Below are 27,324 nucleotides of genomic sequence, written 5' to 3'. Positions count from 1 at the left end.
TTTCAGTTCTTTAATATTTAATTCATGGAATTAAAGAAGTAGTAACAGCTGCTTTCACTGGTGGGTGATAAAAGCTGTACTGTAGCAGAAAGACTTGTGTTAAGGTCAAAGCTTTTTAGGCCATTGTAAGAGTAGAGATGTAAAAACCATTTTAGGCTTTTGAGTGGCCCACGTTTTCTCAACCTCAGCATTACTGGCATTTGAGGCTGGATAATTCTTTGTGTGGGGGGTGATGTTCTGTGCATTGTAGGATGTTTAGCAGCATCTCTGACCTCCACTTAGTTGACATCAGGGGCACCCAACCCCACCCCCCACCACTGACCACCGGTCCTGAAAATGAAAAATGTCCACAGACATTGCTAAATGTCCCCAAGGAAGCAAAACGGCACCCAGTTGAGAACAGTTGAATAGCTGACCTGACAATGACATGAAATCACTTACTAAGATCGCTCGCGGCTTCTCTGTTGAGACAGGCCTGTGGGCAACAGAGACACCCAGTAGGGATGGAGATAATGAAAAATGGTCAAATTCTCAACATACTTCGAAGTTAAAAGCTGACCAAAAGTTTGAAGGAATGGATATGGAGTGAGAGAGAGGAAAGTCAGAGGTGACATCAAGGCTTTTAGGCTGAACAACGGGAATCGAGTTGCCATGAATGGAGGTGGGAAGATAGCAAGCACAGCTGGCTGGGGATTTGTTTGGACTTAGGAGTGTAGATCAGGAACACACAATTTGGGCATGCTACATTCTTGAGAGGCTTTTCAGACACCTGAACGAGATGCCAAGCTGCATTGGATATATATAGTCTGGGAAGTTAGGAGAGAGATCCAGGCTGTGCATACGGATTTGGGAGTCATTAGCTTATAAGTAGTATTCTATGTGCTTATCTAGGAAGTGTAGGGTGGAAACAGGAATCAAAATTATCTTGTAAAGTGATAGTAGCCTTTACTCATGAATAATGCCAAAAGAAATGTACAAAAGAGAATTCGGTAGAATTGTGAGTGGGTGGTCTTGTCTTTTTTCCCCTTTATTTCTACTCTTGTTTTGTACTGCCCCTATTTTTTTCTTTTTCTAGTGAGCCTATATATATTTTCTTAAGATTTTATTTATTTGACAGAGAGAGAGAACAAGCAGGGAGAGTGGTAGGCAGAGGAGATGGAAAAGCAGGCTTCCCGCTGAGCAGGGATCATGACCTGAGTCACTCAGGCACCCATAGTGAGGCTGTGTTTTTAAGGTGAGCTATAATTTGGCAGGGGTGATGGTGCTGGCGGTGTTACTTTTCATTATGAAAAGAACTTACATAAAGTTGAACTGAATAGTGTAATGAACTGCCGTGCACCGATTCCTCAGTTCCAATAACCACTCACAGCCAATCCTGTTTCACTTATAGTGCCATCCACCTTCCTCCCTATATTATTTTGAATAATATCGAACATCACGATATTTCATTGTATTTTCGTAGGTGTCTCTAGGACTGCTTAAGCAATTAAACATATTTGCAAATTATACAAATATCAAACTATTATGTTGTATAACAGAAACTGGCGTTATATGCTAATTATATCTCAATAAAAAATTATACATAGCTACACCACCATTATTCAAAAGTTAATAATTCCTTAATGTCATTAAAGAAACAGCATTTAAATTTCCAGTTGCGTCATAAATGATTAAAAACATTTTTCTTCTCTTTTCAAATTTCTTCGATTCAAGGTCCACACGTTGTGATTGGTTGGCAGCCCCTAAGTCCCTCTTGCTCGGTAACTTTTTTCCCCTTGCAACTTACTGAAGAAACAATATGCCAAATTGCGTGCCTTCGGTGTCATTCATCATGATCTCTGTCCTATTTCCTGTAAACTGGTACACGTCTGATCAGATCTAGGTTTGATTCTTTTCTGGAAAAAAATATGGGTAGCAGTATGTTCCTCGATCAGAAAGCATGGGGTGTTAAGAATGTATCTGTGTATTTTTAGCAGCTGCCCTATGCATGGGCAATGCTTATTATTCCATCAATTCATTAGAAGTTGCAAAATGGAGATATTGTAATTTCATCATTCCTTTTTCACTTATTAGCTGGGAATGCCTTTTCAGAGCGATTGTATTCCTCCCTCATTTACTGCTCACTTACCCAGAGATACAGTTTGTATGCGAACCATAGGAAATACTCTTTCTTCTCTGTTTATTTACCAATTTTTAGAATAACGAGTTAGCTCACTAGCATCCTCTAATGGTGAGCAATTAGTGCTTTGTTTCTCATGTGGTGTATTTGTCTATTCAGTATCATTTTGAATTCAGGTATTTAAAACATATTCAATGTTTCAGTGCATTGCAGTTAGGATTTCCTATACAGATGTTCAAATTGTACAATCTTCCAGTTGCCTTATGAGTCTTTTTGAGAGCGTACTAAATAGTCCTCGAAAGCTTTCTTACTATCTGGCATAAGATGGTACATACTTATCCCACTAAATATGTACATTTTTTTTTCTTAGAGAAAATATCTTGAGTTTATACTGGTAACTCTAATTAAGAGCATGACACAGATTTTACTAAATGTACCTCTTTTCTCTTTAGCCAAGAATCCCAGGCCTGAGTGACAAATGAAATAATAGAATATCACATAATTTTTCACTTGCTTTATCTCACAAAACTTTAGCCCACACAATAATTACAGAATAACAATATTGACACTGCCACCAACATTATGATTATTGTAAACAATAGAAGATTATTCTTGCAGGGTTTTTTTTTTTCAATTTTTTTTTTAACCTTAGAACATATCCCACTAAGGAGGTACAAACTATTGCATTTTATGGCAATTAGAATAGTCCTCTGTGTGGTTATGGCACCAATTGGCTGTCTTAGGTACATTTGTTTCATTTCTTTTCTTTTCTTTTTTTTTTTTTTTTTTTTTTTGAGACTTTTACTTCATGAGTGAATGGAAGTAGAGGATACAGGTTTCCAGTTATGGAATGAATAAGTCATGGAACTAAAAGACACAGCATGGGGAATATAGTCCATGATATTGTGATAGTGTTGGATGGTGACAGATGGTAGCTACAGTTGTGGGGAGGATAGACAGCATAATGCATAAACTTGTCAAATTACTATGCCATATACCTGAAACTAATGTAACATTGTGTCAACTATACTCAAATAGAAAAAAAAATTTAAAGATTGTTTTATTTTATAATTTTTAACAATATCTCAATGACTCCAAAGTCAAATCAATAAAACATATGTTCAAAGATCTCTATTTCTAACACTGTCCCCTCCAACATATTTTCTCCCTCACTCCTTATTGGTAACCATTTTTAAACGATTATGGTTGAGTTTTCAGTTTTTAAAAACTATAAGCAGATACTTTTGTGTATGTATGTGGGTGCAGCCCTCCCCTTAACATGCTACGGCATACTTTCTTCTCCTTTGCTTTTCTCACTTCAACAAATGTACTGTGAGGAGTAGCTGAGTCAATTCTATGGCTAAATAGATTCATTATATGGATGTCCCGAAGTTTTTTTTTTTACCAACCCCTTAATCTCAACTGTTTTCTGTTTCTGCTATTCCAAATAATTTTGAGTTGTGCATATGTCTTTGCATTTTTGTTAAGAGTATGTTGGGGACCAATTCCTAGACATCGGATTGCTAGATCAAAGCATAAATGTATATGTTATTAAAACTCCACAGGACTATTTGGCAATGGCCATCAGAAATGTCGGAGAGTGTCTGTTTCCCCACAACTGTGTCAACAAAGTATGTTGTCAGATTTGGAATAGTGCAAACCTATAGGTGACAAATGGTTAACTCCATACACTTTTAATTTTTTCTTAATTTTCTTTTATTACGAGTAAGGTCATTTTTTCACATGGTTAAAAACCATCTGCACTTACCCTATGAATGATTTACTTATTCCTCTGGCCCGGTTTCTTTACAGTTGTTGGTTTTTTCTTATTTTAGAAACAAGTCAATCATTTTAGTCAAAATACAGTTTTCAACACTCTAATCATTTAACTACTCAGATTGCATTTTTCTTGAGAAGTGGTGACTAGCACAACAATTTCATATGCAGTCATGGCAGCATAAACATGAGAGAAAAAAACCACAGGGCTTGTCATCTACTATCCCCTTGTCAATTAAAAAACAAATTCTGCACCTTATATACTAAGACATTGTTTAGAATGGAAGTTTTTCTCGACCCATAAGCTTGTCCTATCCAATTGACATCCAACTGATGATTCTCATCATCCTCAACCTCTTAGCTATGTCTGAGAGGATGACTATACACACACACCTCCTTAATACTGATTTTGTGTGGCAAACTAAGCACAAGTCATTTGAACCAAGTTACCTCAGTTCTTTTTGGAAAATGGCAGGGCATTAATAAAAGTCAATACTCATTTACCACTTCCTGCTCCACTTCCTTGGCTACAAAATAAAGCATTTGGAGAAAATGGCCTATAGTGCTCTTCTCAACATGTTCAGTATTTGGTCTTACATCATTTCCTTTTCAAAACTCTAGTAGTCTACCCAAACTGCCTTTAAAATATAGCTCCAAATAATTTTTCCAAGTTCACTCCCCAGTTCTTTTCAAAATAGCCTCTACTCTTTAGCCCTTCAATCTTTCATGCCTTTTTAAATATGCCACTTGTTCTCAGAGTATGTGCTCTGGGCCCGAAGCAATAGCATTACCTGGGAACTGAGAGATGCAGCTTCTTGGGACCAATTCCAAACTCATGCACTCAAGACATTGGGGTAGAGGTCCAGTTACATGTGCCTCATGAAGTCCTCCATACCACCCTATGACTGATGCATGCTCAAGTGTGAGAAAGCAATGACTCAGACTAATTTCCCACAATTCTTAGAATGCCCTTGCTAAAAGCTATCAGGTTCTTATTGCACTTCCTAATACCAAAGTTCCAGGTATTTTTTCATGTATATGGTCTCCCCAACTAGACTATAAAGGTCTAGGTCTATAGACCATAAAGGTCTATAAATCATGTCTTTAACTCATTTTATCAAACAACATAGCATGGTTTTAGTCATGTTCCAAAGTTTGTAAAAACAAAACGACATCTAGCTTGATTTGCTTTATTATTGCTTTGAAATATCTCACTAGCTCATGAAAGCAGTCTTAATGAACATGTAGCAAAACGGAATGTGTTTGCCTGAGCCAATTCTCTCAAATCTGTTAACTTCAAAGCCTCATACTGGGAAAATGTAGATGAAGCTTATGAGAGGCTCAGTAATGGTCCCCCAAAATGTCCACGTTCTAATCTCTATCAATAGGTTACCTTATGTGACAACAGATGTGACTAAGAATTTGAGATATGACGGGGCGCCTGGGTGGCTCAGTGGGTTAAAGCCTCTGCCTTCGGCTCAGATCATGATCTCAGGGTCCTGGGATAGAGCCCCGCATCGGGCTCTCTGCTCAGCGGATAGCCTGCTTCCTTCTCGTGATCTCTTGTCAAATAAATAAATAAAATATTAAAAAAAAAAAAAGAATTTGAGATATGAGGACTCCTGATCATCCAGGTGGGCCCAATAATGTCCTTATTAGAGGGAGCAGAGGGAGATACCATGACCAAAGAGAGAAGACTATCATATGATGACAGCGCTAGAGAGACTTGAAGATGCTACATTTTTTTAGCTCTGAAGATGGAGGAAGGGGCAAAGAGCTAAAGAATGCAAGGAATGCAGCTCCAAAAGCTGGAAAAGGCAAGAAAGCAGATTCTCCCCGGAGCCTCCAGAAGGAACCAGTTCTGCCAACTTTGACATTAGCTTATTAGTAAAACTGATTTTGGACTTCTGGTCCCCAGAACTATCAGAGAATTAACCTTTGCTGTTTTAAGCCACTAAGGTTATGGAATTTGTTGCAGAAGCAATAGGAAACCAGTAGAAATTTTTTGACAAGTTTTTATTGTGAAATATTGGATTTAGAAAAAAGTACAAAATGTCAACAGTCAGATGTGTACAAGTACAGTATTTCAATAGTCTATACATGTGAACAGCTTACCAGGTTCACCAGAGAATGCATATTTAGACCAATACAATCTAAAAAGAACTGCAATATTCACAGGCTATTAATACATAAATAACTTGGGCCAAAATGACCCTCACTGGTAAATGCTAATTAATAGCTGAAAACGGGCTAAAAAGCACAATACGGCACACCATAGTATCTCCTTACAGGTCCACATTTAAATATCAGCTCATTATGTCAATACACTACAGATCCAGGACTGGGACTCAATTACTAGTTTATACAATTGCAAAAAAATTAAGTTATAAAATAAGGTCATGGAATAACGAGAGGGCATTTAATTAGGACTAAATACTGTGAAGCCCCTAAAAAGTTTTAGCCTTAGAATTTACAAAGCTTAATGACTGAGACTGAGTCTTCAATTTTTAATCTGTTTCCTAAAAAAGGGGGAAGGGGCACCTTGGTTTTTAGTAGCAGCTCCAACATGTTATAAGAACTATTACACAGTTTATTTTAAAACTATAATGAGCACTGTGGATTGATAAATGGCTATGAAACCAGAATATAAAAGTATAAATTTCAAAGAAAGGTAATGACTACCTTACGAATTTAGCAAATCCTGCAAACATTAAAATCTGTGTTAAGAAGGCATTATCTGTCATTGTTGAGAGTACTAAATTTAGGAAGATTATTGCATGAAGAGCTCATAAAAATAAACTGGTTTAATTTTTCCAAGTCAAGTCTGATTGATTCAATCTTTTGCTATATTACTTCAAAATTACCCTAGATAATGTTTTCAAATTGGACAAAGAATTATTTGATATCAACATATAATGAAAAACTGCAGGAATCATCTCCTGAAACACTGGTTATGTTAAAAACAATTATAACTATCCTGTGTTCTGAGAAAAGATGATCTTTGACCTGACATTTATAATCAGTTTAAAAACAACTTAAAAACTAATAAATTTATTAACAGTTTACTTAAATTTAATCCTTGCCCATAAATTCCTAAGAGAAGGAACTCTCTCCCACTCTATACAGTATACCTAGCATTGCCTGATGCTTTACAATTGAACTGGAAGTCTGAACTTGCATTTATTAAGGAGATCAATTGCATTAAAGGCTGAAAACCAATGGATCAGAAAATAATTAGTCAATAACTTTACATAACCTATCCCAACCTACTCAACCTTTTATAGACAATTTTAAAGACTCTGATATAATTTTCTTATAAATAGTGCCTGTATCTTACAGTAGATTCCAATTTACTCAAAGATTCTCATGGATTGATTTATTTAAATTTTTCCAGATTTGCTTTAAACTTACAAATCAAATATGGTGTACATAAATATTAACTTAGATAACCACATATTATAGGGAAAGCAGATATATGGACCACTGCAGAAAAATTATAAATTTTTAAAAACTTTTATAAAAGAAAAATAGAGAACATGTAACTCACGAAATATGAACATGAAGCCATATGACATAAAAAATAAAATTACTCTATCAGAAATGATTTAAAATTAAATCTTTGGGGAAGTATTTTTACATAATTCAATGGATTCAGTGACCAACAGCTTCTCATATCACACAGAAACAAACCACAAAACCATCTAGAGTCTATATGCATTATCGGTTCTTAATGGAATCTCAAACATTTTACTAACAACTTTGATTTCCTTTTGAAATAGGCTTCTGTACATATGCATTTATATACAAACATTTATTAAACATGATTTTAAAACAAACTGTATGTACAAAAGATTGGCATTCCTATAAATAAAAACAGGTGGCAAAAAGGCACTTAGTAAGTAAAAATCTACAGTAGTTTGTACAAAACAGAACACATTTTACCTTGAATACTGTACAATAAACATTAATTCCTATACCAATAATGAAAATACTAGTTTACTAACTAATGTTAATGGTGTAACTTTTAAAAACATATTTACATATACTCTGAAGTTCATTTAATAAAAGCACCATGATTTTCTCCTAAATTCATGTTGATGCAAAGTAAAAACACAATTACCAAAAAAAAACCAGTGTTTACCATTTTCCTTGTTTAAAAGTTTTTGTATTTCTAAATTGAAAACTGTTTATCTGAAATCAGCATAGTGTAAAAACAAAACCAAGCAAACCGAAAGCCCTGCTGCTCTGACTTCTGAACACCATCATCCACTCTATTATTGCATGTTGCATTTTATAAAGGGCACGACTCGTGCACTCCTTTACAAGTGTTTAATACTATTGCTGGCAAAAAAGTTCCTGGATATCAAATCATTAAAAAGTAACTTCAAGCCAGTTGAAGTTTTATTTGAACGTTTTACAACTTAAAAAATGCTGTATATCAGTTACAAAAGTGAATAGGAAACACGCCAATTCATCTGGTGTGCAAAAATATTTCTCCACTACACAGAATTTAAGGGCTTCACAGAATTTTTCTCAAATTTACATTTTCAGCAGAAACACTACATGAATAACTACTTTCTCAAGGGGATGTTAGTATGTTTCCACTTTTGTCAAACTTTTTACCCTTCGACAATGCTGCGACCTGTTTGAGTAGTTCTCTGTTTTTGGCCTGTGGGAGACAAAAACATTTAAAATGAAAAATGCTTGAAATATCAGGTCATGTTGAAGAATACTACTTATTTAATGCTGTTCTCTCCACTTACACAAGATTTCATTGAAACCCTAAGACCAGATGCAAGAGTTGGTATATTAAGGTTCATTTCTTTAATGCTGCATATGGAGAAGGAAAATTCTACATTGGTTTATCAGCCCCCTTTGTAGATGTTGATATTAATGTAACTGTTGTCCAAAGATACAGTCAATGAGAAAAAAAAGGCAACTTAGACAATACATTTAAGAGTGGGTCAAATTTTAAATAAGGAAGAGAAATATCTGGCTCTTTAACTTAAAAACATAAAATGAAAATAAGTTTTCTAACTAATGACCCAAATAATGATTTGGGAGGAATACTCCCCAACAAAATGTACAAAGTCTTCTATTTGATATTTACCTATTTATAGAATAAGCAAAAGAGGCCTGTTTTGTAAAAATATTCACACTTTATCACTTTGCCAAAGGGACCCTGTCAATTTAATGCTATTCAACTAGTTTTTTTTGAAGCACCCAGCAGAAACGTCCTTCCTCTCTGATCTCATTTTTGTTTAATTGCCACAGCAGTCATTAGGTACTGCCTTTGATGTAATTTGAACATCTACACATCATTGTTTTCAGATCTGTGAAAGGATGAAATTATTTTTCAAAGATTCCAAGTTTCAATTTGCCATTGATCTGAACTGAATGTCCCCTTCATTCAAATGTTCCACCTGCCAAAGACACTGTCTTTGAGCCAAAGCACTAGGACAATCACCAGTGTTTAGTGAAAAGGAATGTGTAAAGAGCGACCTTCAAGTGAGTACTTTCATATTTTGACTGCCTTTGTCTCCCTATGTGATCCCTTAACTGTGGAAACCCAGGTAATAAGAACCCTCCATATATATAAAAACATTAATGACCAAACACTTCTGTTGGAGTTTTTGAGCCAAAATGGGGAAAGTATTGAGAATAGACTAGAATCTGAGTGCTGCTAAAAGGAACAAAATTTTTCCTCTTGTTTATGTAGGAAAACCATTTATTTTCCTTCACAAGTATCAACATTTTTTATTATCTAGATAATACTTTTTTTTTTTTAACCTCAGTGTTTCATCTTCTACTCTAATTTTGGCCTTTGTATGGCAAGATAACACCCTGCCTTCTCTGTATAACATCTTAAACAGTTTCATGAAACATAAACCTTTTTTCAAAGCTTTGTACTTCTACTCCCCTACCTTTCTTCAACCAAACTCTCCCCAATACCTATACCTCCTAAATGCAAATATTCTTAGAACAATTTCGTATTTGCAAACCTAACTATGTTTATGTTAGTCTGCCTGATTAACAGCATTTGTTTATTCAATAGTCGTTAAATAAGGGGGTAATTAAAAGTTTCAATTTCAGGGGTGCTTGGATGGCTCAGTCGCTTAAAGTATCCGACTCTTAATTTCAGCTCAGGTCATGATCTTGGGGTCGTGAGATACAGCCCCATGTCGGACTCTGTGCTGGGCATGGAGTCTGCTTATGGTTCTCGTCACCCTCTTCCTCTGTCCCTCTGTCCCCAGCCCTCTTTAAAAAAAAAAAAAAAAAAAAAAAAAAGTTTTAATTTCAAATTTGATTTCAATTTTAAATCTAGAAAATCATAAAGAATTTAACAGGATTTTGTTTTCCTTTAAAAATTAAAAAGTCCAAGGCACCTGGGTAGCTCAGTGGGTTAAGCCTCTGCCTTCAGTTCAGGTCATGATCTCAGGGTTCTGGAATTGAGTCCCGCATCGGGCTCTCTGTTCAGCAGGGAGCCCACTTCCCCTCTCTCTCTGCCTGTTTCTCTGCCTACTTGTGATCTCTCTCTCTGTGTCAAATAAATAAATAAAATCTTTAAAAAAAAAATTTAAAAAGTCTGAAAACTCAGAAGACAAATAATGTGAATGCCTGGCAGTTAGCAATAAGTCAAGTGAGTACACTTATGATCAACTGGTTTATTGCTCAGCTGACCAATCCTAGTCAGTGTAATAGTTTTAAATTGTTTTCTTTTTATTGTTAGCTCCTTTAGCTCCATGCTATTTAATTTATAACTATCATAGACTCTCTTTGCCAAAAACAAATCTTAACAGAAATTGTAAAATATAGATTAATGAAGGGCATAAAAAAATGGTATCTTTGCAAATGTGCCTCAAAGAGATTGCCATCAGATCTGTAAATCATATTTATCCAAAACCTTTTATATTGACAACATTCAAATTATCTTTTCTCGGTTTTCAATAAGAAGCAACCATAAAAATCAAAGTTTATAATTTTCATATTCTAAGTTTGAAACACAAGAACTCAAACATTAGGTATTGTGAGAACAGTTTCCCCTTTTTTTAGCAGCTAATTTTCAATTTGCATTTATACATTCTCTCCTAACTACAACACTAATAAATTTATTTGCTGATAAATTATGTAAGAAAAAAGCCCTTAAGAAAAACAAATGTATCAGTTGTTAAATGGAGATAAATCCAAATGTGTGTTACTCTAATTTAGGTACATTAAAAATGTATTTTACAATGCAATACTTAAATACGTATGCACTTAAAATTTTTATCCTAATGTTACTTCTTTATTACACACCCTGCAAAAATCAAATAATTTAAAACTCTTAACAAGTTAAGCTAAAAATGTTTAGAAACAGTGACCTAAAGGAAAGACTACCTGGAGTAACACAGATCCTGCTGTGCATCCTGGAGTCTATGTTCTCATACGTAAAACAGAAACCTCACCACCACCTCAAAAGGAGTTGAAAGGGGGCGCCTGGGTGGCTTAGTGGGTTGGGCCTCTGCCTTCAGCTCGGGTCCTGATCTCGGGATCCTGGGATCGAGCCCCATATCGGGCTCTCTGTTTGGCGGGGAGCCTGCTTCCCCCCCCCTCTGCCTGCCTCTCTGCCTACTTGTGATCTCTATCAAATAGATAAATAAAATCTTAAAAAAAAAAAAAAGGAGTTGAAAGAACTAATCAAATAAATAAAACACTTAGCCTAACACAGAGGCTGATTCATAGCAGGCACTCAAATCTTAATCCCCTCTCCCCTTTCATTAACTTCACTCCTAAACAAAAAGTAGATTTTTTATTTGGTATTCTTGTTAGACAACTTAGGTTGTTTGTTTACTTTGGGTTTACTTTGGTATTTTGCACAATTTTTTCTTGTGATGCTCACTGCTTATTTCTCAGGTTTTTAACAGTTTAAAATGTTTTGAGAACTATTAGAACATAGTAAATTTTCTGCTACAGGGTTATTTGTTATAACAAAAAGGTAAGAAAAATAGTTAACTCTGTTTACTCAACTAAATGGAAAACCCTACTAGTACATGGTTGAAGGGACTACAGTTAAAAGAGGATACACAACTGTAACAGAATGTCTCCAGCAATTAACACAAAAGATATAGGGAAGTGATCTGATAACAAGGAACAGAAACCTGAGTGACCTGAGGTGGTGGGAACACAAGAGAAAGTACAGTTTAATGAGTCACAAGATATAGGTTTCTATGTCAGTTCTGATTAATTATGTGACCACCAATTCATCTGTAAAATGGGAACTCAAAGTTATCGTAAAGAACAAATAAGAGAGCCTACGTAAAATCATGTTAGAAATGTCATACTTCTATCTAAACAGTAGTTGCTATTCTATTACATGGAAGTTCAGCTATTGATCAAGAAGAGTTATTAGGCTTAAGATACCAATCAGGATAAGATGTCAAAGAGGAGGTCCCCAACAAAATAAAACAAACTGCTCTTTTGGACAGTGAGTCATACTAAGTTTTATCATAAACTTAAGTATTGCTCACAGTTTTTCTGTTACCTCGATTCTGGATTTACTCCAGAGTTTTGGTTATACCACTCTAAATCAGAGATCATCAGGCAGAAGATTCTGTTGCCAGGTAATCATTCAGCAATAATAACTGAATGAGAAACATAAGAATATCATAAAGCAAATATATACTGGTAGATGATAATGTCCAAGAACGACAATTATATGGGCAACTTCTCAGGACAGAAGGCAGATGGACACTTCCATAAATCAATACTCATTCAACAAATTATTTGAGTGCCTGCTATGTGCCAGGTTCTACACAAAGTTTCTCTTTAAAACTCTTTGTAAGACCAATGTTAAGACTAGGGCTATAACTGAAATTCAGGTTCCTAAATCCATTTTACAATTTCATGCAATTTAAGCTACCTTCAAAGATGTATGAGTAATACAAACCAAAAGGCAGGAATAGCACAATATACCCTGGTTTTACAATGAAAAAAACAAACAAAAACTCAGGGCAGTATTACTCCCTTCCTTCCCAAGCTGCACTCCCCCATGAAGTCTAAACTCTATGTGTTGGTATGCACCCTCTATGCCTTTAAGACTTAAAATTACTAAAGTTTAAAAGCCCTGTTACCCAAAGATTAATTCCTTAGATGTGAGAATGTGTATCGACAGAAAATGTAATTAATTTAGTGTGGTCTGATTTCTAAATTTATGAAACCAAGGTGGAAAAGGCTTAAATAAGGGAGTAGTGTCTATCCCTGCTGGATGCTCTCCATCTCTGCATGCCGGACATCAGATACTGCCCTCTCTGGCACTATGGTGACTCTTGGCTTTACCATTCAGTTGTTCTGTATATTGGAATCCTCCTGAGTATACCTTGCAGTACTCTTGGGAGGCTGGCCTTGGCCTTGATCACTAGAGGCTCCCTGCTGCAGCACACAGAATCCTATTTGGCACCTTGAAAATCACAGTACAAAGGTTAAAGTGCACTCCTTTGCCTTTCATCACTGCATGTAGCATAAATTTCCTCCACTTGAGGTCCCTGAGAATTGGCTTTGTACACCCACCTCCCTTCCCATAATCTGGAAAGATATAAGAATGACTGTACAATGTACTAAAGACCTTATTTTCACCTTAGTTTCATGAATCCGATCTTTAATTTTTTATTTTTCATGCAATGATCAACCAAACATACTCCACTGGTATCCTCCTCTGAAAACCCCGTAACAAGTTTAGGCAAAAGTTTTCACAATTAATATACTCAATCCCCTTACCAAGTGATTTCAAGCAGTAACTCTTAATGGGAACAGGATTAAGAAATCAAAATCGGGGTGGCTTGGTGGCTCAGCAGGTTAAGTGTCTCCCTCCAGCTCAGGTCATGATCTCAGGGTCCTGGGATCAAGCCCAGTGACGGGCTCCCCACTCAGCAGGGAGTCTGCCCCTGGTTCCTGCTTTCCCTCCCTCAAATGAATATAAAAAAAAAAAAAAAAAATCTTTAAAAAGTCAAAATTAAAGCTGAAAATGCACCAAATACACATGAAATAGAGATACCAATACCAGTCTAAGACAGTATTATTTACAATTAAGCAAGGTTAGCTTTCCTTGCATAACAGTACATATAAACAATGTCATTTACCTGAAGTTGTTCCACAGTTTCTTTGTGAGCTTTTTCCATACTGTTCATCTTTGTTCTCAAATTTGACTCTTGGTACTGAAAGTCCGCCTTTAGTTCAGTTAGCTAAGAAACAGAAAAAGAAGAATATAAATTTATATATGTGCATATGTAAAAAAAAATATATGCACAAACATCATTTTAAACATCCTTCATTATAAATTCGCAATTCATTATAGAAGTGGAAGATGTTAGCAGCTTCCTGAGTTTTATAACTTATTTAGAATTTGTTTTGTGGAATGAAATTCTATTTTATTATAGTATATTTTAAAGTTAAGATAATACTGAACTGTCAGTAAAACTTTTGAGAAGATGCCTTTTTTTGCTTCAATTTAAAAATGGCTTTGCTGGACACAGAGTTTGGCAACTGGTATGCCAACAGGAAAGTTTAATGGCTTATACCACAGAAAAATGCTTCAATTACAACATACTTCACATTATATATAAACAAAGTAAATGTTAAAGGTGATTTCAGGTTAAAATAATCTTTTAATGACAAAAGAGGAAAATGTCACAATGGTTAAGTACAAAGAGGAGTGGTTTTATCAACCATGAGCTATAATGATTTTACTTTAAAATTTACATCCAGAATTATGTATCCAATATCACCTAAGATTTGAGGTAAAATGGAGAACAAAGTACAGAAATAAAACTAACATGGAATGAGAAAGAAAAGGGAGTTAATTTAAAATTTTTGCTAACTTAGACAAATGTAAGGGAAAAAATCAGTGGTTTGAGGAAGCTACATTTTCTTCTTAAATATCAATGACATACATAAAAATACAAAATCCTTATGACTTTGAACTAAAAAATAAATTGATACTATATAATTTCATTATCAGAACCATGGAGAAGAGAGCTTCTGGTTATTTTTAAATGGTTTTCATTACATATAAGTTTTAAAGGTTTGTACGTTTTTTGTTTTGTTTTAAGATTTTATTAATTCATTTGAGATAGATACCAGAGATAGAGAAAGAGAGAGCACAAGCAGTGGGAGAGGCAGAGGGAGAGGGAGAAGCATACTCCCTACTGAGCTGGGAGCCTGACATGGGGCTCGATCCCAGGACCTGGAGATCATGACCTGAGCTGGAGGCAGACGCTTAACCATCTGAGCCACCCAGGCGCCCCTCCATGTTCTTTTTGTATAGATATATAACAGCAAAAAGAGAAAGAAAGTCATGGTGTATTATATTCTTATTGCCCGAATAAAAGCCTTTTCTTTTGCCAAATTCAAAGAATAACTGAATTCTCTCTCTGTTTATTACATTACAAAGGAATTCCTATTCTGAAATGTCAATTCACATCAGATCACTAAGATAATTATTCTTGTCATTCCACTGTGTGTTGCCTTCAGATTATGAATTTCTGGAAGATAAGGATCGTGTCCAATTTATTTACTCATTTTTGTATCCTCATGATCACTAGAGATACATGGCTAGCTCTAGAAGTCACCGAATAAAGTGAAATAAATTTAAGAAAATATCTTGGTTGCCTTAGATTTACATTATAAGAAAAAATAGCAAATATGTAGCCATTTTAGGCTTAGAATTATTATTTTTCTTACAACACTGCTTATTTCCATCCCATTACTTTTTTTTTTAAAGGAACACTAACAAAAGTAGAAAACTTTCAACAAACTGCACTAAAACAGATGAGTCATGCTATGAAAAAAAAAAAAAACAAAACCAAAAAACTAATAAAGTCAAAATTCCACAATGCATTACTACTTGGTTTTGGAATTATTACTTTATAGCAAATTTACTATGTTATTCAATTTTACCTAGATTTCCTAGGCTAATATAGGTAAATCTTTGTGCAATAGATATGTCTCGAAAATTTTGTGCATAAAACAAATTTCCATAAAAGTTCATTAATTCAAAAAATTCTGCTAATCAAAAAGAACTATAAAAAGTAAGATACTCCTAACTATTCTATTTTTATGTCAATCCTAAATTTCATATACTGAATTTGCTTAAACTAAGATACAAATGTATTAAAATAAATTTAAATCTACTAACCATCAAGGTACGGGAAAATTTAACAAAAGTTGTTAAATGCCAAGCTCAGACTTAAGCACCACTATGGATACTCAGAAATAGAGATAATTCATTATAATAAAGTCTTATTCATAGTTTTAAAAGGAATATTTTTAATGTTTTCCTATTGCAGAAGGCATTTAAAATAAGTCAAACTAGAATAGTTTATAGTGTAAGACTATAAACAAGTACAAAAGTTGGCTCTACCCTCAAAGATGACATCAGAAATAGCAGCTACGAGCACTATATATGTGGCAGGAGCTGTAGTAAGTACTTTATATTTCATGTAATCCTCACAACCACCTCCTGAGATGGTATTAATACTTCCATTTTTAAAAAAACTAAGGACCAAATATGTGAAAGCATTCTGCTCCAGTTCACACAGAAAGTGTTAGAACTTTTCACAAAACTAACAACATATTTGACACTCCTAATCTAACTGACAAAGTCCTCAGAAGTATACTTGGTTCCTACAAAATGATCTTAGACACCTACTGCTAATCACAGACTACCACACAGGAAACTCCCATAGCACGACTTTTCACCAGTTATTTGATCTGGATTAAATACACGATTGGCATGTCAAAGACTAAACTCAACTACTTTCTCAAATCACAAGAATTTACATAGTGGATATTCCATTTATATGTCATTTTCAAATTAAGACATTAGGCTTATTTTTAAGCTACAGGTTTGCAGAAAACTAATGTCCAGAAATTATTACAATTCAAATTAGCTCTCAGTTAATTCTTTTTTTTTTTTTTTTAAAGATTTTATTTATTTATTTGACAGACAGAGATCCCAAGCAGGCAGAGAGGCAGGTAAAGAGAGAGAGAGGGGAAAGCAGGCTCCCTATTGAGCAGAGAGCCGGACATGGGGCTTGATCCCAGGACCCTGGGATCATGACCTGAGCTGAATGCAGAGGCTTTAACCCACTGAGCCACCCAGGCGCCCCAGCTCTCAGTTAATTCTTAAAACTAAAATTCTGAAAGACCATTTTCACCTATAATGTGTCTAGTCTTATATGGATTACCCACAAAATTACCAAATTACTGAAGTCTAATAAAACTTGCATTTTCAAGCATAACTTAAGATGTAAATCTTAGCAGGCTTCAGTGAACCATGTTCTTACCTTTTTATCTTTTTCTAAAATGGTCTGGTCTCTCTGCTGTAAGAGACGTTTAAGTGACATCACTTCTTCTTTCAGTTGACTTATAAGGACAAAATTGTCTGTTCCCCCACTATCTGCTGACTGATTTATAGAGCTACTAAAAAGAAAAAAGTAAAACACAGTTAAATGAAGTAGAAGGAAAATTAGCAGGTGTTCAAATTGCATAAATTAGACAATTCCACAAACATCCTTAAGGCTAATGCAAAAAAATATGTACCTGACAGAAATGGATGCAACTGGCAAATTACCTTACTAATGGCACACATTACATACACCTGCAGAAATATAATTCAGTATTAGCTTTTAGGGGGTCAATACTTCTAGTGTAAAGCAATAGGCAGCCAATTTGTACAGTAACATCAGCAAACTTTTGGCTAATGAACTAAAAACAAACTCACGCTCATAATACTTTCAATACATTTTCCAAGCAGGTCAATTTAAAACATAACAATTAGATTTTTAGATTTGTGTTTCACTGAAGAAAAATTAAGATCAAGAGAATGTTCTATTCAGATTTGTTCTCCTGTTTTCAAAACCCAATGTATTCCCCAAATAGAACAACAGTTCAGTGCCACTTGTTCATTGCCAAAATTAAGTTAAAACTGTTAACTAATTATGGTTACTCTTCTAGGTGACTCAAAAAAGTCAATGCAGAAGATAAATGTTTCTATTCTTTTACCTAGTCATAACTGGCAATCAACTGTAACTGTTCAACTAACTTGAATTTTCGTAGCGCTAAAGGAATTCATTTTTACCTATCTCCATTAGATGGCTTAGATTCCAATTTGGGCTTTTTCTTTGGAGTTTCATTCTGAATTGCTGCAGAGGATTTATGGCTGAAACCAAACATTAATAAGAATAATTAGAGTAAAAAGGGCAGAGGCACCAAGTGATAAGTTATTCTTCTTCCCCTAAAATAATTACCGAATATCACTGATTTTTTAAAAGCCTAAGTAACAAAGTTAAAGGGATGGCATATTAAAAGAATATATATGTATCAAAATACTTCAGAAAATATGTTAACATATTTACCTCTGTTTCCACAGTCCCTGCTCTTGTTCTGGACTCAGATTGCTGATTCTGAAAAATATATAAATGACATCTAACAACAACATTTATTTAATACATATGTTTAACAACATTCTCTCCAATGGACTCAAATTGCATATGTTTAGAATCTTTCGTTCAGAGAATGAATATTCAATTAAGTTTTTGAACTAAGCTAACATATTCTAAATAAATCACATTGTATGGAGATAAGTTCGAATCAAATAAGTGCTAGGCAATTGCTACTAAGTTCTTTAACAAAGGTATAGTGATAGAGATTAAATTCTCTCTTTTATCAGATCATTTTCCAAAAGCCAATTTAATATCATACTAAAAGTTGGGGTATATAAGCACTAAACCCACAAGGCTCTATTAATTATGAAGTATGACAATCTTCATACTTAGGCTGCCCTTACTATTTCAGACAGAAAATGTTTGATCTTTAAAGGCCTTCCTAATAATCCTCCTTCGGAGTAATTCCAGTTGCTCAGAATAGTGTGTCAAGTTGAACCAAGAAATAATCTTGTTTCTTTCCTAGTTTTCCTAAGAACCCTCTCCAAAGTCTCTTGATGTTTCTTGAGTCAGGACTATAGAAAATACAAGCTGAAAATACTGGGAATTTTATAGTAAGAACTGATTTTACTTTTACTTATAATTAAATGCTATATTACTAATTCTTTTCCATTATGCCATAACACTAATAATGACTTTATAATTTACTATGAACCCTACAAGTTTTCCTGCAGTTACGTATCAGCCAATCCTGCATTAACCCCTAATTTATTGATTCAACATGTACAGAGCATCTTCTACATACCAGACGCCACATATTTATACAATAAAAGATTTCAAAAGACCTAGGCTGTGTGACCTTTTTGCCAGTTACTTAAAATTCCTGAGCTTTACTTCCCTCATCTGTGAAATGGGTATAATTTATACCTTATAGGAATATCAAACTTAAATTGAGTTTATATACATAAAAACACATCATACATTACTGGTGACATACACAATAAATAAAAATAAGTACATATAGTTGTGAGAATAAAATTTACTATTGTAGCTTTAGAAATTTTCAAGCAAAAAAAAAAAAAACAATCAGATCATGTTCTTAAAAATCAGCTGTAAATAAACACCTAGTTGGGGAAAAATGCTGTAATTCTATAAACTTGAGTTATTCTCTATTTGTGGCAATAAATTGCAACATGACTGTGAGATTCAGTTGCTCTTTCTTTTACAAATTTCATCATAACCATTAGCAAGCCATATAATCACACATGAATTAACAGCACTATCCGGATCTCAAAGTGAGAATAATCACATTTTAATGGCTTAACAAAAACACTTGGAATTCACATCTTTGCTTTCTGAGGTGGCCATTCTTGGATCCAGATTGACTTGCTTTTGCTCTCCTCCACCCCACCCACCACTATATATATATCACAGTATGTACATTCCTCCTAACTATTCTAACCTACTAAAATTAAAATAGAACCTCACAAACAGGTTGCCTACTAACTAAATGGTATATATCCATCAAATACAAAACAGTATTTCTATTTCTTAAGCAATAAAAAGGAAAAAAAATTAAGGGTCAATACCATCCTTATTCCTTTTACTTTTGACACCTGTTATTCTTTCTAAAGATGAAGTTACTGTCACAGAATTTGATCTTTATAAACATACTCGGTGTCCTATCACACACTAACAAAAATTTGTAAAGGACAGGAGAAAAGGACACTTTAGTTGAGTTTCAGGAGCAGGTCTGTGATAGTTACTTTGTCAGTTTTTCTTAAAAAGGCAAAAACAAGAAAGATTTATGTTCCTCTGTTCCTTGGAATATTGACAGAAGCACCATGAGATTTCTTCACAAGAGCTAGATTAGAAGTCACTATGCACTGCACAACTACAGCATGCAGAAAGTACTACAACAGGGTAAGGCAAGTGGAAAAATTGCTAAGTAAACATCAGTACCTCAATAAAACTTCATAACATGTGCTTGCCTCTAATTTAGAATCAAATCTTATTGGCACTACATTATATTCTAAAAACGTGTTCTTAAATATTATAGGCATCAATTTTCTAGAAATGAAATTATGTTTTATCTACCTAAAATATTAAAGACTCAGAGAAATTTGGGAAAAAAAAATTCTTCTGAAAACTGGTTATCATGTCCCTGTTTTGTCCATTTTGCGTTTAATATATTCTTGATTTTTCCATGAAGACTAAAACCACAATTCAAAAACTTTATATCACACACATATTACCACTACATAACTTTTCCCTCCCAAGGCACTTTAAAAATCAAGTAATTATTTATATTTTAATAGAATTCCTGTCTATGTATTTTAAAATAAGTTGCGAAATACTGCTAGTTTAAAAGATTATTTTTCACACTTTTGGAAACTTCAAAATTTAGAATGCTTCTATCATGATCTACAAAAACACTGAATGTATATACCCTAGTCACTGGTAAATATAACTGCATATGACTATAATTTGTATTTCTAACTGTAAATATAACTTTTACAAGTAAAATCCTACCAATTATTTAAACAAAAGAAGAATATTGAGGCCTTTAATAACATAAAACCAATGAAGTATTAACTCTGGTGTACTTGTATTTTTACTTCATAGGATCATAATTTTATGTAATTCCGTAAAGGTCCTATCTTTATTTTTGTGGTAAACAGCTAACCACACTCCAGGTGTATAATTTTATACAGGCTTACCTCAAAGACACTTTGGGTTGGGTTCTAGACCACGCAATAAAAGTAACACTTCAATAGAGCAAGTCAAATACATTTCTGGTTTCCCAGTGCACCTAACTTATATTTATACTATAGTCTATTAAAGTGTGCAAAAGCCTTATACCTAAAACAACTAGATACCTTAACAAAGTAATTAAAAAATTATTGCTAAAAAAATGCTCGTCATCTGAGCTTTCAGGAAGTCATGAATCACTGATCACAGATCACTATAACAAATTTAATAAAGAAAAAGTTTGAAATATTGTTGAGAATTACCAAAATGTGATACAGAAATGTGAAGTGAGTAAATGCTGTCGGAAAATGGTGCCCGCAGGGGCGGCTGGGGGACTCAATAGGTTAAGTGGTTGCCTTCAGCTCACATCATGATCTCAGGATCCTGGGACTGAGTCCTGCATCAGGCTCTCTGCTCAGCAGGTAGCCTGCTTCCCCTACTCTCTCTGCCTGCCTCTCTGCCTACTTGTGATCTCTGTCTCTCTGTCTCTCTCTCTGTCAAATAAATATATAAATAATCTTAAAAAAAATGGTGCCCACAGACCTGCTCAACACGAGGTTATCACAACCCTTCAATTTGTTAAAAAATGTGTATCTGTGAAGCACAATAAAGGAAAAAATGTGATAAAATAAGGCGCACCTGTATACTGAATAAAGTAGGAAAAAGGCCCCTAACACTCAAGAAGCTTACCACGTACAACAGAAACCAGACTTGTACAAAAGTAGTATTTGCAAAAAGTTAAACACCAATACATGGCATTAAATGCCAAGAGGATTTTAGAAAACCTGATTTGGAAGTACTTACTTGTGATGGCTACTGCTGTGACGATGGTGATGGTGATGATGGTGGTGATGATGTTTTGAATGATGCTGGTCTTTCTCGGTAAGAGATGAAGAAGATGAGTTTGAATGTGAAGATCCCAGGCTCTTCCTTTGTTCTTTTGTCTTCTGCAAAACTCTCTTGTATGATAAAGTACAGAGCCAGCATAATAACTTTCCGTCAACCTTTTTAAAGAAAATATTTGTATTAGATTCAATGTGCCTATAAACTGAGTTTAAGTAAAAAATAAACTATTCAACTTCTAGCGCAGACGTAGACTCATGTGCGCGCTCTCTCACACACACACACATGCACACACACACACAGGTCATTACAAAATGGAAATAAAAGACTTTCATGAAACTTGGGAAAATGCTCATCTGGTAGGTCGTAAAATTGGTAAGGATGATCTATGGACTTCCATTAGTTTTGAGGTTTTTTTTTAATTTTGAGAGAAGAGTTTATTTTCTTATTACAGGGAATTAAGCATAAATTGACATATTTCAAAGAATCTTACCTAAGCACCGGCCTGAATTCTTAAGTCACTGTGTAATTACTAAAATGACAAGGTAATCCCCACTACAGTGAAAATTGTTAGTTTATAGAAATAAGGAGAGCCTGAATAACATATACATTTGATTCTCATTATTCCCAGGTTTCCCATTTGCAAATTCACCAGCTACTTGCTGAAATTTATCTGTAACCCCTAAATCAACTTGCAGCACTTTCATGATCATGCACGAACATGCACGTGGCAGCAAAACATTTCTGTAGACGGACAGCAAACATTCCCTGCAGAGGTTTAACAAGGTGCCACTCTGGTCTTCTTTCAGCTCTTACGCCATAAACGGTCTATTTAGTGCCATGTTTTTTACATTTGTGCTTTCGTATCGGTGATTCCACTGCTTATAACAGTCCCCAAGTGTACTGCTGAAGTGATGTATAGTGGTCTTCAGCACAAGAAAGCTGTGATATACCTTATGTAGAAAATACATAATTCAGGTAAGTTCCGTCAGGCATATAGTGCTGTCTGCCATGACTTCAATGGAACTGAACAACAATTTATATTACATAAGATGTCTCTGAAGAGAAACATGCACAAAACAAGATTAAGTATTGATCGAATGATTACCATGTTGTGACCAGAGCAAGAACCTAATCCTATAGTACCCCTTTAGAAGTAATACTTCAATATTCACTAATTCAGTGTTCGCAGCAACTTTATAGAACCTATCTACCACGAATAATGAAGATCAACTATACATGTATCAAGAGGAAGGAAAAGAGCCTTCTTTCCAAAACTAAGACTAAGCCCTAAAAAAATAAAACAAAGTTTCTTTCTTCTACTTGTTCACACAAGAACTACTGGAGGGCCATGTCTTACAACTAGGGTACATATACTGCTGTTGAAGAACCTGGGGGAGCTTCTCAAAGAGACAGTCATCCTCCAACTCAACAGAACTGACAGACAACAGGAGGCCTATGTGAATGCCGACCAGCAGAGGAATGCCACAGGCACACACATACTTTTAAGTCAATGTAGGCAGAGCAAAACAAACAATGGTTGAAAACATAAGCCCCAAGTCAAAAGGCACGAGACTAACTTTGAATTATACGTGTTAATGTGCCATCAGGTATTTTTTAACACCAGTGACTTCAAGTAACGAGCAAAAGGGTAAGTAGCTGAAAGGATTTAAAAGCGGTTAGTAATTTTCCTGAACAAAATGTTAGATAACCAAATAGTACGGAATAGCTATCACAGAGTATTTTTTAAAAATATAATAATCTCAATTGATCAACATAAATCTATGTATGATGCAAACATGGAGAAAATGCACTGTTCCTGCACTTCCATCTAACCATTTTCAGGGACCCAAAGGATACATCATGTAGCAGTAGTGTAGTCATTAAAATAACTCCCAACCTGTGTGTTTCATTTAATTTCCAGAAGATATCATAATATAAATACCTTTCTTCTTCCTTCCTCCTTTCGATCAAAAGCACATTGTTGTTTGCACTGTTCACAGGTCTGAGGTGGTCCGTATTTTTTTTCTGAATTTGTACAACGCTGACACTTTGTACCAATAAATGCAGCAATTATGTTACAGTACTGACAAGGCTTAGGCTGAAAAGCAGATACACATTTAACTGAGACATTTAAAAATTAATTAAAAATTTGCTACATAAAACATATACCTGTATACAGACATATTTCTAGGACTAATTAAGGAAAGAGATAAAAAAGCTTTCTGTTAAGTATGTTACCCTGTCACATTTAATGACATTCTTCATGTTCCTATTCATTTACTAACATTTATTTCTAGAATCATGCAACTTTTTGTTAACTCTCTTAAATATCGTCATGAGAAATGTACTTATGATTGGATGATATGTTATATAAAAGCTATATGTGAAAATGTTCTCAAAGAATGAAAATAAAGATAGACACTGATAGAAAAGTTTCATGCATCCAGTATTTAGGAGCATGAACTAATTTAATAACTTAGTTATTCTCATTACTGTTTCATTTATTAAAAAAAATTTAACAGCTTTTTTTAAATCACATACAGTTATTGATGATGAAATGAATATACATTACCCACGAGCTTTCACCTTAAGAATTGGCACAAGCATATTTAACCTAAACTGTAACAAACATACCTTGATTTTCTTTGATACTCAAAAGATAATTCAGGATTTTACAGAACCATAAGGCCAGCACTTTGACCAATCATAACAGTACTATACCAATAATGACTGTCCTATACATGTGAGAAAAAAATTATACTAGCATAATGTCCTGACTTTTAAGAATAAGTGCCTGAACTGGACTACTACATAAAAGCTATTAGAGGTTCTGAAGCGGGGGGGGGGGGGGGGGGGGGGATTATGCAAATTTTATAGATAAGGAGGTTCTCCATAACCAGGAGTTTATTATACTTGAGCCTCTGAAGAATAAAATCATACACTTCACACTGAAATTCAATATACACAAAACATGCACATAATAGTACTGATTTCAAACACTATCATCCTCTGACTGGACTGTCATCCAATCAGACAGTCTACAGAAAATTTCTTTCCTGGAATATTCTAACATCCGGAATATTTAAGGACATAACCATATATATTTTTTACAAAGTCCATTTTGTGAAAAACACTGACTAGGAACAGTAACATGAAATAAAAACGTAAAACATTCTTACCGTGCCAAATTGCTTCACATTTTGAGCACACTTCTTACAAATTGTATTAGTTTTGCTGAAAAGGAAATTGAATATAGATGATCAAATTTACATAGCTTTCTGAAGTAATTAGCACACTGTCGAACTAAAGCAAATACAGTTTATATTTGACATTTGCTTTAGTAGTTCTTAAAACTTCCTCTAATACAGACCAAGGATCTTCTTAGGGATGCATATTATACACATTTTCTCCTCTTTCATGAACTTTAGATAAATGATAAATGTTTTCACACATTTTTATTGTGTATCTTTTAGTAAAGGAAACAAAAACCAAAGGGAAAAAAATCCTTATGTTTCCTATCTAGTTCCAAAATCTTCACATTTGCCATTGTTTATGCACAGCCTTATATCTCACTGCCTACCTAACCTTCCTCTGGGCCTTCCCCACTATTATGATGCCAGTAATCTACTTATGAAGAAATGATTTATTTGTTCTTCTCCTTAGGCTACTCTCTTATAAGTGCTCTGATCCTTTAACAAGAAATCACCCTGTTAAAAAGTATGTGCTGTTCTTCCACTGGTAACAAGTTACTAGATTTCACCTTGGAAGATACTTGGTAACAATACAGACCTTTCTTCAAGTCCATGTCAGCACTAATGTTTTGTCATTTTTACAGCTTAACAGTAACTTTATGTCTGCGTTTTTAGTCCACAAGACTAAACTAGTCTAATTGTAAAACAGCCACTAATTTTGTGTCAACATAGTCTCTCCCAGCACATATAAAAGGTTTACAACTTAAAATTTAAGAGAATAAACCATATTTAAGTATTTCACCACAAATACGGGATGACAACCCCCCGGTATTCCTTACAGACAACGGTGTCTTTAACAATCAAAAACTGTTTAGTATACAAACCTCTCTTGTTGAAATTCTGATCTGCAGTAAGTACATTTTACAATAGGATGCGCAATCCGACATTCCTGTAATAAGACAATGTATTAGTATCTATCTCAAAGTCCCCAATTTCACTTTTCTGGTAGAAAACTATTACACAACCTAGTTAAATTCCTAAAACATCAATAATACCTGTCCCCCAACGTACACAATTGAGTAATTTATCATATAAGTGGCCAATTACAGCATATTTCCTTAGGGAAGGCATAGGTGTCTTTGTCTTTACTTGACGTGGGGGGTATGCTACAAATTAAGAAAGCTGTCAGGGCCGATTTCAAGGGTTGGTTAAATGCGAAACTACTTAAAATTTTGCACCGTTGTTCACAGACAGCATCCTGGCTTTAATGGGATGGGAGGAGCTCCAAATCATAGAGCATTCTGTCCCCAAACCAGTCGCTTCGCTTTCCTGGACAGGGAAGAAGGATGCCATCAGCTTTGCGGCTTCAGGTTCCTAGCAAGAAAGTGCAAAAACCGTCCCCTGCCTCCCGGTGGAAGGAGAGGACAGTCCAGGCAGAAAACCGAGATGAAAACATCTACACCCCAGGGTTTCTGCGGCATAGACAGGTGGCTGCCGCCTCACTCAGCCCCACCCCTGAGACCCCTGAATGTTGGTGGGGCCCGGCCCCCTCCTGGGCCGCCTGGAAGAGGGCAGAATCTTGTCTTCTCTCATGGGCCCCTCCCATCTGATGCCCATGTCCTCGATAAACGGGTCCCGAGTGAGGAGGCAAGAAAGAGCTCCAAGCGCCCAAGGCGCGGGCGAAGAGAGCCGGGCTGCAGCGCAGCGGACACCCAGCTTCCCTCGGGCTCCGGCCGAGGAAACCCCGCCCGCCCGCCGCCCAGCGCCCACGGACCTTGCAGAGCTGCTGGCCCTGGGAGAGCTCCTCGAAGGGATAGCGCTGGGTACACTTGGTGCAGGCGTACAGGGCCGAGGCCGCCATCCTGCTCCTCAGTCTCCTCCTCCACCGCCGCCCGCTCCGAGGCGGGGCCCTACGGGGAACTCGGGCGCCGCCGCCGCCGCCGCCGCCGCCGCCCGGGCCGCGGGCTCCTCCTCCTCCCCCTCCCCTGCCTCGCGCCCACCAGAGCCTCGCCGCTAAGGCCCAAGGCCCTGCGGTCTGCACCGTCTCCCTCCGCCTCCACTTCCGCCCCCAGCCCTCTCAGTGACGCCGTCCCAACCGCTCCCGCTTAGGCCCCTATAGCGGCGGAGGGAGACGAAGAGGATAGCTCGATGCGGTTTAGCTGCGCGGCAGTGGATCCGCTTCCTTCTCGGCCTCGCTTCCCCATCTCTGATTGGCTGGGATGGC

At 35.7% G+C, this 27,324-nt stretch overlaps 1 protein-coding gene across 5 annotated transcripts; it reads right to left on the bottom strand.

Moving 5' to 3' along the window:
- Positions 1-5,898: 5,898 nt before the first annotated feature.
- On the bottom strand, positions 5,899-27,169 carry LOC111154495 (family with sequence similarity 76 member B). Of its 5 annotated transcripts, none has more exons than XM_022514115.1 (10): positions 26,875-27,169; positions 25,985-26,049; positions 25,089-25,143; positions 23,852-24,007; positions 21,868-22,067; positions 18,286-18,333; positions 18,009-18,089; positions 17,215-17,350; positions 14,011-14,112; positions 5,899-8,564 (listed from the first exon to the last, which is right to left on the bottom strand). In XM_022514115.1, the coding sequence occupies exons 1-10, from the start codon at positions 26,959-26,961 to the stop codon at positions 8,475-8,477; spliced, it is 1,020 nt and encodes a 339-aa protein (XP_022369823.1). In that variant the 5' UTR covers positions 26,962-27,169; the 3' UTR covers positions 5,899-8,474. The 5 variants fall into 5 exon arrangements, with proteins under 5 accessions (XP_022369823.1, XP_022369824.1, XP_022369825.1 ...); XM_022514116.1 differs by having other exon boundaries at positions 5,905-8,564; positions 17,215-17,347; XM_022514117.1 differs by lacking the exon at positions 18,286-18,333 and having other exon boundaries at positions 5,905-8,564; positions 18,009-18,072; positions 21,878-22,067.
- Positions 27,170-27,324: the final 155 nt, after the last annotated feature.

This window comes from Enhydra lutris, unplaced genomic scaffold, assembly GCF_002288905.1.
Source record: "Enhydra lutris kenyoni isolate GAN:26980312 unplaced genomic scaffold, ASM228890v2 scaffoldscaffold37, whole genome shotgun sequence".
NCBI classification, from domain to species: domain Eukaryota; kingdom Metazoa; phylum Chordata; class Mammalia; order Carnivora; family Mustelidae; genus Enhydra; species Enhydra lutris.
This window is presented reverse-complemented; position numbering and strand designations above follow the sequence as displayed.

Bases quoted from the DNA above. Each gene is read 5' to 3' on its own strand.
- LOC111154495 (XM_022514115.1), bottom strand. From the start codon at position 26,961: ATGGCGGCCTCGGCCCTGTACGCCTGCACCAAGTGTACCCAGCGCTAT. The intron at 25,144-25,984 runs GTTTGTATACTA...TTTCCTTTTCAG, and splicing joins TCAGAATTTCAACAAGAGAG to CAAAACTAATACAATTTGTA. The intron at 22,068-23,851 runs GTATTTATATTA...TTCTTTAAAAAG, and splicing joins AGGAGGAAGGAAGAAGAAAG to GTTGACGGAAAGTTATTATG.